The 12,676-nt window shown below is 33.5% G+C and overlaps 1 protein-coding gene across 7 annotated transcripts in view; it reads right to left on the minus strand.

The window, feature by feature from the left end:
• Window positions 1-12,676, minus strand: part of CCDC102B (coiled-coil domain containing 102B) — a 169,778-nt gene that overhangs the window by 106,901 nt on the left and 50,201 nt on the right. For 4 of the 7 annotated variants that reach the window (XM_013191006.3, XM_066992743.1, XM_066992742.1 and 1 more), the window contains one exon: window positions 10,421-10,630. The exons of 1 other annotated variant lie outside the window; for it this stretch is intronic. In XM_013191006.3, coding sequence (XP_013046460.2) covers window positions 10,421-10,630 — 210 coding nt within the window. Of the gene's footprint in view, window positions 1-10,417; window positions 10,631-12,676 lie in introns of those variants that run through there. 2 more of the 7 variants (XR_007169805.2, XM_013191015.3) reach the window with 1 other exon arrangement.

The following is a 12,676-nucleotide window of genomic DNA, read 5'->3' on the forward strand; positions in this document are numbered from 1 at the left end:
TAATCAGTTCTAGGCCATTAGACTTGGCGAAAAATATTTCCACTCAACTATGAGAGTCTGCTACAGTCATATCCCTTTGAAGGTCAGCAATTTGCACTGTTGACCTTCAATAGGACATAAATGTTGGCAACCAATTAATTTATTACAATAACCAATAATCACAAAACAATACTAAAAATAGATCATATTTAATCAATATAAAGACAAAAGTTTTGTTTGTTTGTTTGTTTTTTTGATTAGAATGGGCTGAACCTCTTGAACTTCTCTCTATTCTAAAATTGCTTTGTAGCCTCTTAGCCATGCTCTACTGCTGATACAATCATTTGATACTAAGTGGGGAATATCAGTATCCCCTTCCTAAGATTTGTCTGCCTGGGCTCAGGGCAGAGAGCATAGCTGAGGGCCTGCTCCTCAGCTGCTTGGGAAGGACCAGAAAACAGTGTTTCTAGAATGCTCTGCTGGAAACCCTAAGCAAAGGCTTCTCTTCCTTCCCTTGGGAGCTTTTACGCTGAGGCTCTCCCACGGGACTTGCCTGGGCTCCAGTCCCAGTAGCCATGTCATATTTGCAGCCATGCCTGTGCTTGGCCAAATCAACCATTAACATGGCCTCAGACCTCACTGACTGGCTTCCTGGAGAGTCACCATGAACTTGCCTAGTGATTTGGACTTTCAGCTGACCCAGTCTGCCACCACCTAATCTACTCTGCTTTCCTTCCTCAGGTGCTGAGGGATTGGTGAAAGGATGAAAGTCTCTGCCTTGTCCGACCGTGGTGCTGTGCTCAGCTCCTGGCTCCCCTTTCCTTTCGGAACAGGTGGATCTCTGACATATTTGGGTAGAGGTCAACATACACACTTTGACACTGATACCAAAATTGCAGTAGTACAACATAAGAGAACGTGAAATTTCAATTCTTATAGCTACAATATATGTACACAACATTGGCAAAAGAAGATAATAGTCTCCATGGATTAATCACTTGGTAAATTTCAAAGACCTCTTGCAAACACTATAATGAGAGAAAACATAATAATATTTTCTAGAAAACTTTCAGATTCTACCATGCCTTGCTCAGGCATGGTATATTCACAATAGTGTATTGAATACAGTATGTTCTTTTGCACTAAAGAAATGAAATCTCTTTTCAGCATGGTTTCTGCTCATTTATACTACACATTTGGTAATATGATAATAAATGTCCCTGGTAATAGGATGACACATATGGAACCAAACAATGTCACCTATCTGAAAAAACACAGGAAAAAAAGAAGGAATTAATCAGTGAATGAAAGAATGCATATAATACAAGCTGAGAGGGAGCAATACAATAAAGTAATCACCCCAAATATTCCAATCAGAAACTGGATAAATCAGTGTTGACTTTGGTATCTGAAGTCCTCTTAAATGACTTCTTGGTATATCTGACTGTAGACAAAATGCAAAATAATGATGAAAAATATGTGCTTTCCTCTGCTCATGTAATATTAAGAATGTCTTGAAGGTATTTTTTTAATGTACCTCCTATTCAACAACAATTAAACACAGTTTAGAAATATTAAACATTATTCCCTTACCCCCAAAAAAGTAATTTATTCCACAATGTTTCTGCATTATGAAGGGCAGAAGTAGGATACAACATTTGTTTTTTAAGGAACCATCTTTTTTTCATTCTTAAGCATTAAACAAAGTTCTGGTCAAGCTATCTTTAAATAAATAAATAAATAAATACATAAAAGGACATTCTCTTCAGACGGAGAAGTAACTTTGTTCATCAGCCATTATTTTTCTTCCTTACAAATTCTCTGAAACTAAGACAAGTCAATATCCCTAAATTGAGCAAAGCAAAGCATACAGAAAGTGACTGGGTCAGACAAAAGGTATTCAGCTTTATAAAATAATGTTTATGCAGTTTTGTTTGTTTGTTTTTAATAATAAAATAGAAGGTAGAGATCCTATTTCAGTTTTCTCCTTTTGCACAAGACTTAATTTTTAAACAGTTCTTAAGGCCTGATTTATTTATGTAGTTAATAAATTAATAAATATATAAATAGAAAAGCATAAAAATAAAAACTTAGTATAATGAAAAGACAACCTTTATTAATTAAGTTTGACCAGAATTACTTGGAGAAAGAGACTCCAACACTAATTCATTCAGCATAAAAGGCAAACATCAGACCTAAATTAGAACAGTCTTACAGGAATGAAGACTCAATGAACATAATAACCCAAGATAGCTATCTTGAAAGCAATGAGAACAGCATAGCACAGCAGGACAAAGCACATACTTCAGACATCTAGTGCTGTCTGTTTCTGCATTATGTTCCTGGTATGAAATGTCACAAACCACATCTTTTTCCAAGGGAGAAAAAAATAAAAAAGAGACCCAATGCTAATTAAGACCAATTTCCATAATTAGCCCTTTTTCCCCACTTTAAAAAATGAATTAGTCAACAAGCAAATCTTAAAGTCTGATACTTCAAAGCAGCCACTTTATACAAGCTAGAAGTTAAGCTTACAGATATCATTCCAAACACGGCTAAAGTTTCTACCTAATTGAGGCTGTAATAGACAGATTTGATAGGCTGAATTTAGAATAATGAAAACTTGAATTGACCAGCAACACAATTTCATATATACATTCGTCTTTACCAAGTGACAGCTTAATTATGAGAAAAAAAAAAAAATCCCCAACCTTCTAGCACCACCAATATGTAAAGAACATATTTCAGAAATAAATAAAATGGGGGGGGGTGTGTGTGTAAAAAATTAAGATATTAAGATTAATTAAGATATTAAGATTAATTAAGGAAGAACTCTGAATTTTATTTTTATCACAGATATTCAGGAATGGTCTGAAACCACATTCTAGTCCAAGAACAGGGGAGAAAAAAATAAAACTTAAGAGAAATATAGCATACTTATCTGACTCAGGAAAAATAAATAAATAAATAAATAAATAAATAAATAAATGAAAACTTCTACATGCTGGAATACCTAGTTATTGAATGTGGGAAAAGATAAGGAAGAAGGCACATGAAAAGAGAGATAAATGACAAATTTCCATGCCATAGGAAGATCTTACCAGTAGACACCCAAAGAAAGACTTGACTTAAGCCACAGGAGAAAAAAGAAAAAAAAAAAAAGAAAAAAAATGAAATTATTTAGAAAGCTTAGGAATACCAACAAAAACAAAGTTACTAGGGTATTTAAAGCAGTAAAGGAAAGTAGGGTCAACTGAAATGCACCCTAGAAAGGTCTACAATACTAAGTGTCGAAACTTAACAGAGAAAACTATAAAGGAATATAAAACAGAACAGTTCTGATTCTACTGATAGAGGTATAGATCCAGTTTGCTACTATCATTCAAAATGAGATTGTACAATTATAAATGTTCCTTTATTTCAAAAATACTTTTTATTTTTAAAGTATATTGTGCAATAACAGAAGAAAAAAAAAGTCTAAGATTTATTAGGAAAAGAATACTAAGCCTAACAGGAAATATAATTACCCAAACATTAATATCTTTATTAATGAATTTCTGTTTACCATTCTGTCCATCTCTCCCCCCAGTTTCAGTCTAAGGGATGGAATTGACCATTTCAGCACAAATATGATTAGAAAGAAGAGTTGTATAAAGCAACTGTATCCCAAGTGGTAATTCTGACAAAACATGCTGCTTTTGAAAAAACTGCTAAGGGCTCAAATTGTGCAGCCACTGCTGCTTAACCACCACAATAAGTAGTCCCAGAGGTTTGTATTGAAACAAAGATAATTCCCCGTTGGATGAACAGTGCTAACTGAAGTATCAAAGTGTTTAACAATAGTACCATAATGTTCTCTTGAGTATTTTTTCTGATGAAGAGTTAAAAAATGCATTAACAACTCAATCAAAGAGATCTGTGACACAAAACCAGTAATGAAACACATAGCAATTATTACAAGCCGTTACTACTCATACTTCACCTAGGCAAATCATAAAGTTTCATCTCCATACTGTGGTGCCTCCTTGAAGCACCTCTGGCAGATCACATGCTGGGCTAGACTGATTCAGACCTCTGACCACTGTTGACAAGGTGGCGATTTGCATTCCCTTCTGTATTTGTCTGTGTTCACACTATTAAGTCAGCACAGCAAAAGCTGGTAAGCAGACTGCAGCAGCAGGTGCTGAGGGCTGCACCTGCAATAGGAGACCTCCTCAAAAAGTGACATTGGTCCAGCCCTGTCAAGCCCTTAGGGCTTGGAAAAACTACAGTGAATACCTGAAGCAAAATTTCCCACATAGTCCGCTACAGAAGAAATCAGTAAAGCATGTACAAAACCACCCAACAATACACCAATACCGATTCAACAGGGGATACTAGGAGACCTGTCTTAAAGCCCCATTACTTCTTCGAACCAAAATGTTCATGTATATCTGTGCAGATGCAGCGTTTGTCACCTTATCTCATTCCTTTTATTATTCTCAATCACTTGTTAAATTTTTATTTCACAACTGTAACTGTAAATACTTTTCTGGTTAATAATTTACGGTAGGTTTGTATGGAGCTTAGAGTAATAAGGCTGTATCTCATTAGAAGTGTTCTACATTCAAGTAAACAGTGGGAACAAATAAAAATGAATAAACTTTTAAATGATCCAAATATTTCTGGGAAAAATAAAATAGAGTATGAATCTACCTGTAGTATATTTTATATTTTTTTTAGCAAAAGAGAAAAGTATTTAGCACTTGAATAACCAAAACTGTAACTGATATTTTGCTTTTATAAATAAATATATATATATATGCACACCTGTGATTCACATACTATATAAAATGCATGTTACCGTGACACACATTAGTGATCTCTAATGGTGAATATGGTGAAGGGTCTGGAGGGGATGATGTATGAGGAGTGGCTGAGGTCTCTTGGTTTGTTCAGCCCAGAGCAGAGCAGGCTGAGGGGAGGCCACGTGGCGGACTGAAGCTTCCTCACCAGGGGAGCGGAGGGGCAGGTGCTGAGCTCTGCTCCTTGGGGACAGCGGCAGGACCCGAGGAAATGGCATGGAGCTGGGACAGGGGAGGGTCAGGCTGGGGGTTAGGAAAAGGTTCATCACCAAGAGGGTGGTTGGGGACTGGGACAGGCTCCCCAGGGAAGTGGTCACAACACCAAGTCTGCTGGAGTTCAAGAAGTGTATGGACAACACTCTCAGACATAGTGTCTGATTTTTGTTGGTCCTGTGTGCAGCCAGGAGTTGGACTCAATGATCCTTGTGGGTCCCTTCCAACTCAGGATATTCTATGATCCTATGGTTCTATTCTGATCCAACAGCATCTCATCCAAAGGGATAATTAGCAGTAATCTATTAGAACATTGCAGACACTGGAGACAAAGGTTTGACATATACAGAGATGTCTGAAACTAAAAAATAAAAAAAAATCCACTCCTGCTTAGAGATGAAAAGCACCTGGTAATACTTTTTTTTTTCTTTCCACCAGGTAGCAAAAGACAATAGATGTAAACATTATTTGTTTTCATTAATCATTGTATTTATAAAAAGGCTACTTTATAAACAGCCTAAAAATAACTCCTTCATGAACATTTCATTTTGTACTGGCTTTTCCATTTGGAACACAGACGCTGAAAAAAAAATAAAGGGGGGGGGGGGGGTCGAACAGCTCATTTTTATTCTCACAGGCTTTTCTCACAGTGTAAGAAAGCACTGCAGAGATGCTCCAAGCACTTGCAAAAATGGAGAATGTTTTAATTCCCAAATATTATTAAAGATGAGATTAATGATTAGATTGACAAGAGAAAAAGTCCACACCAGTGGACAGTCACAACTCTTTATGTGTTGCAAAATGTAGTACAGAAGGGTCTCTGAGACAAAATGTGGAAGGAGAAGCAAGAAATGAGCAGGCAAAATTGTTAAAGCCTGTTCAAAGATGTAATCACTGAGAAGTGTAGCACGGGTATAAAACAAAGATTTAGGAAGTGGAAGAAGTTCTAGTAGCAGTAGACTTTTCCTCAGTCTATTTCCACAGCTCTACATATACATATATATATACATATATATAAACTTACAAAGAGCATTTGTTAACGTGTTAAAATAGGATTAATAACAATAACTGATCCAATACTAAATTGTAATGTTTTTTTTTTCTCCTGATACATAATAAAAGGATATTTATCAGGTCTTTCTGAGTTGTTTTGGTGTACATTGTAAAATGTTACTCGTTTTTTCTATTTGTTTTGTTCTTGTTTGTTTTCTTGTTTTGTTGTTCAGTTTTGCTTTAAAGGAAATTTAAAGCCCCTGCAGAAACAAGGTGTTTATATTTTATTCCAGTTGTGCTGCTTCCTTTTATTTTTGCTATACTATTATCACATTATTTCTAATATGAAGCAGCTGCTCCATATTTGCACCAGTCACTTGTGAAACTCAAGAAAATTTAGTAAAGTTGGAAGGAGGTAATACCATAGTTAAAAAGATATATTTTTTTCCCTGTAGCAGATACTGTTCTGGTTAAAATATAAATTAAATAGTTTTATAAAATTGTTCATAATTTGAACTGTTATTTCCTAATGTAACATAAAACCTATCTACTGAGGGGTAAATCTATTAAGAATTGGATGAGAAGAAACACTCCTTTGACCTGTGCCGGTGGAGGGAAGGGGTGGGGAGAGGGCTGGGAGTAGCAGGGGAAGGAAGGAAGTGTCATTTAGTTGGTTAGTTTTAGATGACAGATTTGAACTTAGGATTTCAGACATTTCATGCTACAATATTTGATTAAAAGGAAAGAATGTGTGATCTGTTGCTTGTATCTGTTCTTCAAGTATACAAATATGAAATAGAAGTCAGTTTACATACTTCATGTAGATTGCAGCATGTGATTAATTTTTTGAATAATTTATAAATTTTAAAATATATTTTCACTAATATTTTGACAAAGATGCAGAAAGTTTATTAGTTTTTTAGTAATAAAACAAATAATTCATGTTTTTGAAAATGTTATTATTTTGATTTTCCCAGATCTTAAAGAAGCAATGATTGAACTGTTGTTCCTTATTCAATCCTTATTCGAGTAAAAATAAACAAACAAATAGATTTAGGAAGTGGTAATTTAGACTCAGAACCTTTAGAGGTTTTTATGGTTAAATTTAGGAAGGATGTCATTCACATCATAATCATTCCAAAACAGAAGTTCATATCTATAAGAATTAAATCTCATTCAAGACATTATCATAAAAATGAAATATTTCCTGTGTAGCAGGGGATACACCCACAATGGCATTCTGGTGGAAGGGCCAGGGTGGCCTGTTAGATATTCACTCATTTTGGCTGCTAGGCCCAGCCATGCCCTGAAGTGGGGCCACTGGAGCCCATCCTTGCCATCCTTGCCTTCGAGAGGAGACCTGCAGCCCTTGCCCCCTTCCTGTTGTCACCACCTTGCCATGTAAACCCAGCACATCTTAATTTTTCAAAGAATTTGTATAAAAAATTGAGTGCTTCCTACTTTTGAAAAATCAAACCTAAAATGTTGATGTTGTTGATGATTAGCTTAACATTACTTAGCAATCTTGCTAAATAATGTTAAGCTAAAATGGTTTCATAAAAATGCATATGTCATCACATCTTTAAGATACATGCATTTTTTTCTAATATTATAGTCTTATTATATTAAAGTTGGAAACTAAAGTTTTAAAAAAATAATAAATTAGTCTATGAATCCCCAAGCTTCACAGCTTCGCATTCTAGACTTAGATCCTGTACTAGTCCTCTACAAAACATATTCAGTGAATCAACACTTAATAAACAGACATTTAGCATAACAATTAGAGAGAATACAAAATAACACAGTTATTATTTCTTGAAATTAACATATAAATTTGCCTAAAGGTGATATTTACAGCTGAAATAGAAAATCTCTTTCCATAAATAGTATGATGGTATTGATTTATACCATCAAGTTTTTTTTCTTCATTTTATCCCTTCATAGATGAACAAGGTAGATCCATTTAATATTTTTTGCCATTCTACTCATCTAACAATACAGCTATTAATTTAAAGGGCATTCTTCTACCAATAAAACAATGTAGTAACAACGTTTGATCTCAATTGTTTCATCAGTTTTTCTCATCTTGTATGACAGGAGTTAACCTTTTAAAAACTGCACATGGAAACATTTTCAACCAACATACTGCCAGCTAAGAGTAATATTAAAGCTTCGTGTTTTGAGCAAAATATGATTCATATTAACTTTTCTACTCAGAACTTCAATTTGTATACATGGCAAGAGATTGCATGCATTCTATATATTTTAGAGGTGTCCATATTAAAGAGCAAGACATCGTCAACATGAAATTATTTACATAAGGATATCCCTCTGTCTTTTGATACCCTAATATTCTGTTATATTCCATTTATAAACTGTTATAAAAGAAAAAAAAAGTTGTAATTGGTTGTTTATAACCTTTAAAAGTATGAATCAGACATACATCAATTAATATCACTATATGCTGTTCTAAACAACTAGAACAGATCTCCATATTGCATATACAGATTTTGGAGAAGCAAGGGTATTAGGTTACTGTTTTGCTCTCAAGTTCAGTCTACAACACATTACCTGTAAATCTGTAAATGTAAATGTAAAAAATGTAAATGGAAATCTGTAATCATTCATATTAAAATTGATAAAAATCTCTGCATAGCTGTGATTTCAATCTTGCATGTTTCCTTTTGCTTACCTAAACATCTAACCATCACCCATGTCATACAGAAATCCTTATGCACTCTTCTAGTCTTGTGTATAGCATGTTATTTTAATTGAACTCAAACTACCATGCCAGAAAAAAAAAAAAAAAAAGGAAGAAAAAAAAAAAAGGCTTTTGGATTAGAATCCAAAGTCATTCTATGTTTTTTGATGATGTTCTGTGATTCCATGATTTGCAGGAGTTATTGTGAATCACAGAGAGAACAGCTGCAAATAAATCTTTTCCCATCCTATTCTTTGGATGATAACTACTATCAAGCTACTAGATGATGGTTTACAGTTTCATCTGCTAATAAATTATCATTTTTAATTTTCTCATTGAAACTGATAGTTGATAGTTTTGAAGACAATCTTATCCTGAAATCACCAGCTATGAAAATGCAAACACTACAGGAACATGCACTTTTATAATAGGAAAAGAGAGATACTAGAGCTTCGTATCCACCTTTTGACATTGATAAAAGGATGTAAAGTATTCTCACAGCCATGATACTAACAGATAGACCTGATCACAGATGTCTAATATTCTATGCAAGTAACATTAAAAAAAAAAAATATCTAGATAACTAAAAGGTATTTGAAATACAGTAACATGCCAAAGCAGATATCCATCTTTCTGGCCATGTCTCTAACCTCAAATTACTTGCATTACAAAGAAATCATGAAAATCTTCATATCATATGATATAATAAATACCAGTAATGGAAAATCAAAAACAGATGTTCATTGTATAAGAAGATATTCTATAAAGGTAAACTATATATGTGAAATACAATTTGCTGTTCCTGAGCCACCACAGAAATACAGGAAAATCATTACATTTAGAAGCAGACCTCAGGTATAGAATAGCCTCTCTCCTCATCTTTCCCAAGAAAAATTACCTAGTGTAACAATACCTCGAATCTGGTCCTAGTTCCTCTAGTTGGTATTGTTCAACACTAAATGCACATAAAATGGCATTAAAAGATTTCTTATCTAAGCAAATAAGAATGCTTCTCATTGCCCAGTTTGCAACATCAAGTATGTACGTTTACATTTTTTTGTTGTTAGATTTTGCTTTCTCTTATACAGCTTTCAGAGTCTCAATGAAAGTGGAAGTCTTCTGGATTACTACTTAATGTACTGGCATAGAAAATCATAAGATAGAAGAAATACCCAGAGATAAGTGTCTCTGAATAATTTATCACATCATTATTTATAGCTATACAATAATGGTTTAGAAGTGAACAGATTTTAGAAGAATATAAAATAAGAAATATTATTCCTCCTTCAGTTTTCTCTTTCCTGAAAAAGATATTAAATATTCAGAAAGACAGATAAATGATTTGTCTCACATTTTGTTTGCTTTGACCTTTATCAGGACTCTGTAGCTACCAAAGATTAATTAATCTATTCAGTTCCTCCTGGTCATAACTTTTGCTCCATAGTCTTCTTTTCAGATTTATAATTTCCCATGGTTCTTTTTAAAAATGAAAAAAATCTTTCCGTTTCTGTACCCTGCAGAAATTCAAAGTCACTGAGCACTAATTGTGCATATCTAGTATGCACAAACACAGATGTTCTGTCTTTTATAGCTCTTGTTTTAGGGACAACTTTTATTATTATTATTATTTTCATTTTGAAATAGTAATTCTTCATCCTCCCCAAGTAATCAAACTAAGAAATGCACATACCTTATTTTTAACCAGCAGCTTACTTTGTATATTTTGACGATCACAGCTCAACTTAATTGGTGTTGCTTTATTTTTCATTTCCAGAAGTCCCTGACTTTCTTTCACCTGCAACTTCAGTGTTCTGATTTCTTCCTCCAAACTTTGCTTTTCTGCTTCAAGTCTCTCTCTCTTTCCCCATTCAGAGGTATTCTCAAGCTTCAGCCTTTCCACCTGGGAAGAATTTATGGGGGGAGCAAGAGAACAAACAAAAAAGAAAAGGGAAGTGGAATAATAAAATAAAATCTGTTTTTTATTATAAGAAGAAGCTAACAGCCTCACCTCAAAATAAGGTGGGCATCTTAAAAATCAGTCCAAGATGTAGTACTTTTCCATGGTATGTAAAGTCAAGAACTTGAACAACAAGTTTTTCATAAATTGTATTTTCATAATAGTAAATCATAAGATAGATAACATTTTAAAATAGTAACTAGCAACCAAAATCTTATTTCTTTCCATTCTATTTATGGAACAACACTATTAAAAAAACTCTTTTAAATTACACTGAGATTGATTTTGGTCTGACAGTGTCAAAGTTCACTTTCTACTTCCCTAAAGATGAAGTATAATCACATTTTCATGTATTGTCTGTTTTTACTTTAGAATTACTACAATAAATATTCATTATACTGAAGTGATAAATTAAGTCTTCATCACTAGAGACTACTATCCTAATAACCAAAGGAAAGATTTTAAGTTTTCACACTACCCTATTTCTTAACATCATAATTAATAATCTTAACATAATTATCTTTTATAATCACTAGTGCTACCTTAATTTAGGAAAAACAAGTTTTCTTAATTCACAAATCTAATCCACATACAGGAGAAATTAAAAGTAGCAACAAAAAGCCACATTACTAGTCATAGGACGTAATTATCTCACAGCTGATTTTATTCAGAGACAAGGAGATAGAGGTTGTGTCAAGAATGTAATAAATGCTCCTCAGATTTAAAAATGAAAAACAGAGGTAAAACAAGTTGATCTTTATAGCCCAAACTGGTACTAACATATTTATTGGAAGATTATGATTGCAAGTACTTACTACTAACAAGTTATTATCAATAGATACTTATCAAAAGATTAAAACAGATTAAAATAGATTAAAAATGTGCAAATGAAAGATTCAGGTTCTTTCAATGGACTAAAAAAAAATATGAAAACTGCTCATATACAAAAGTAAAAATATTAGGATCTTTACAATTTTTAGTTCAATGAAGGACAGAATCAACTATTTGATAAAAGTATGGAGACTGACAACAGTGGAAGGCACATTATTCTAGGCAAGGAAGGCTTTAGAAAGAAATAGAGAGGTGGGTGGGGTTTTGTTTGTTTGTTTGTTTGTTTTGTTTTTCATATATTGCTTACTTTTATTCTAAAATAAATTTCTGGCAGATAATGAAAAGCTGCTGTATGTAAAACAAAGAGAATGAGACATCAGAGAAACTTAATTCAGACCCTGTTAATTGTAACAATGTGATTATCTAGCTAAATTAATAAACTTGTCTCTTCCCACCTTATTTCTAGAAAATTTTCAGTTCTTTAAGGCCCTAGTTCTTCACATGTCCCATGGACCAGAAGTGTTCTCAGTAATGAAACTATGCAAAGTGTTTGGAATACCAAGGCATAATACATGTATATGTACGTATTGTACATATATATGTACCTATACATATATATACAAATATATATATTTATATATATACAAATATATATATATATTTGACCAGCTCCTCACAACTGAATTTAACTAAACTCAGAATTAGGCTTACCTGTTTTGACGTAAAGTGTCACATCTTTTTACATTACTAAAAAAGAGATCCAGCCATGCAACTAAACTCATAGGAAGAGTGGTGCCGTTGTGTTAAAAGGTCTCCAGATAACCACAAAAGCCAGCTCAAACTGTTTCAATGACAGGATCCCTGTCTACTTTTGTTTCTTTCACAGAGAGTTCAACACACTGAGGCTGAGAAGCCTTTGTTCAAAAGAATGCTACATGACACTATCAAATCACATTGCACACTGAGAAGCCTGTTTTAGTCTTTCTGGTCTGACCATTTTATGTCATGGTCTTGACTGTAAATAAGTTGAACATACAGCAATATATGTAGATACTAAAACATAAATTTTACATATATGTAAAGAGACATACATATGTATACATATAGATAGGCACATGCCTAAATGTTACAGTGTCCTGTTCCAGGGACATTATACTA

This window comes from Anser cygnoides, chromosome 2 (assembly GCF_040182565.1).
Source record: "Anser cygnoides isolate HZ-2024a breed goose chromosome 2, Taihu_goose_T2T_genome, whole genome shotgun sequence".
Taxonomy (NCBI): domain Eukaryota; kingdom Metazoa; phylum Chordata; class Aves; order Anseriformes; family Anatidae; genus Anser; species Anser cygnoides.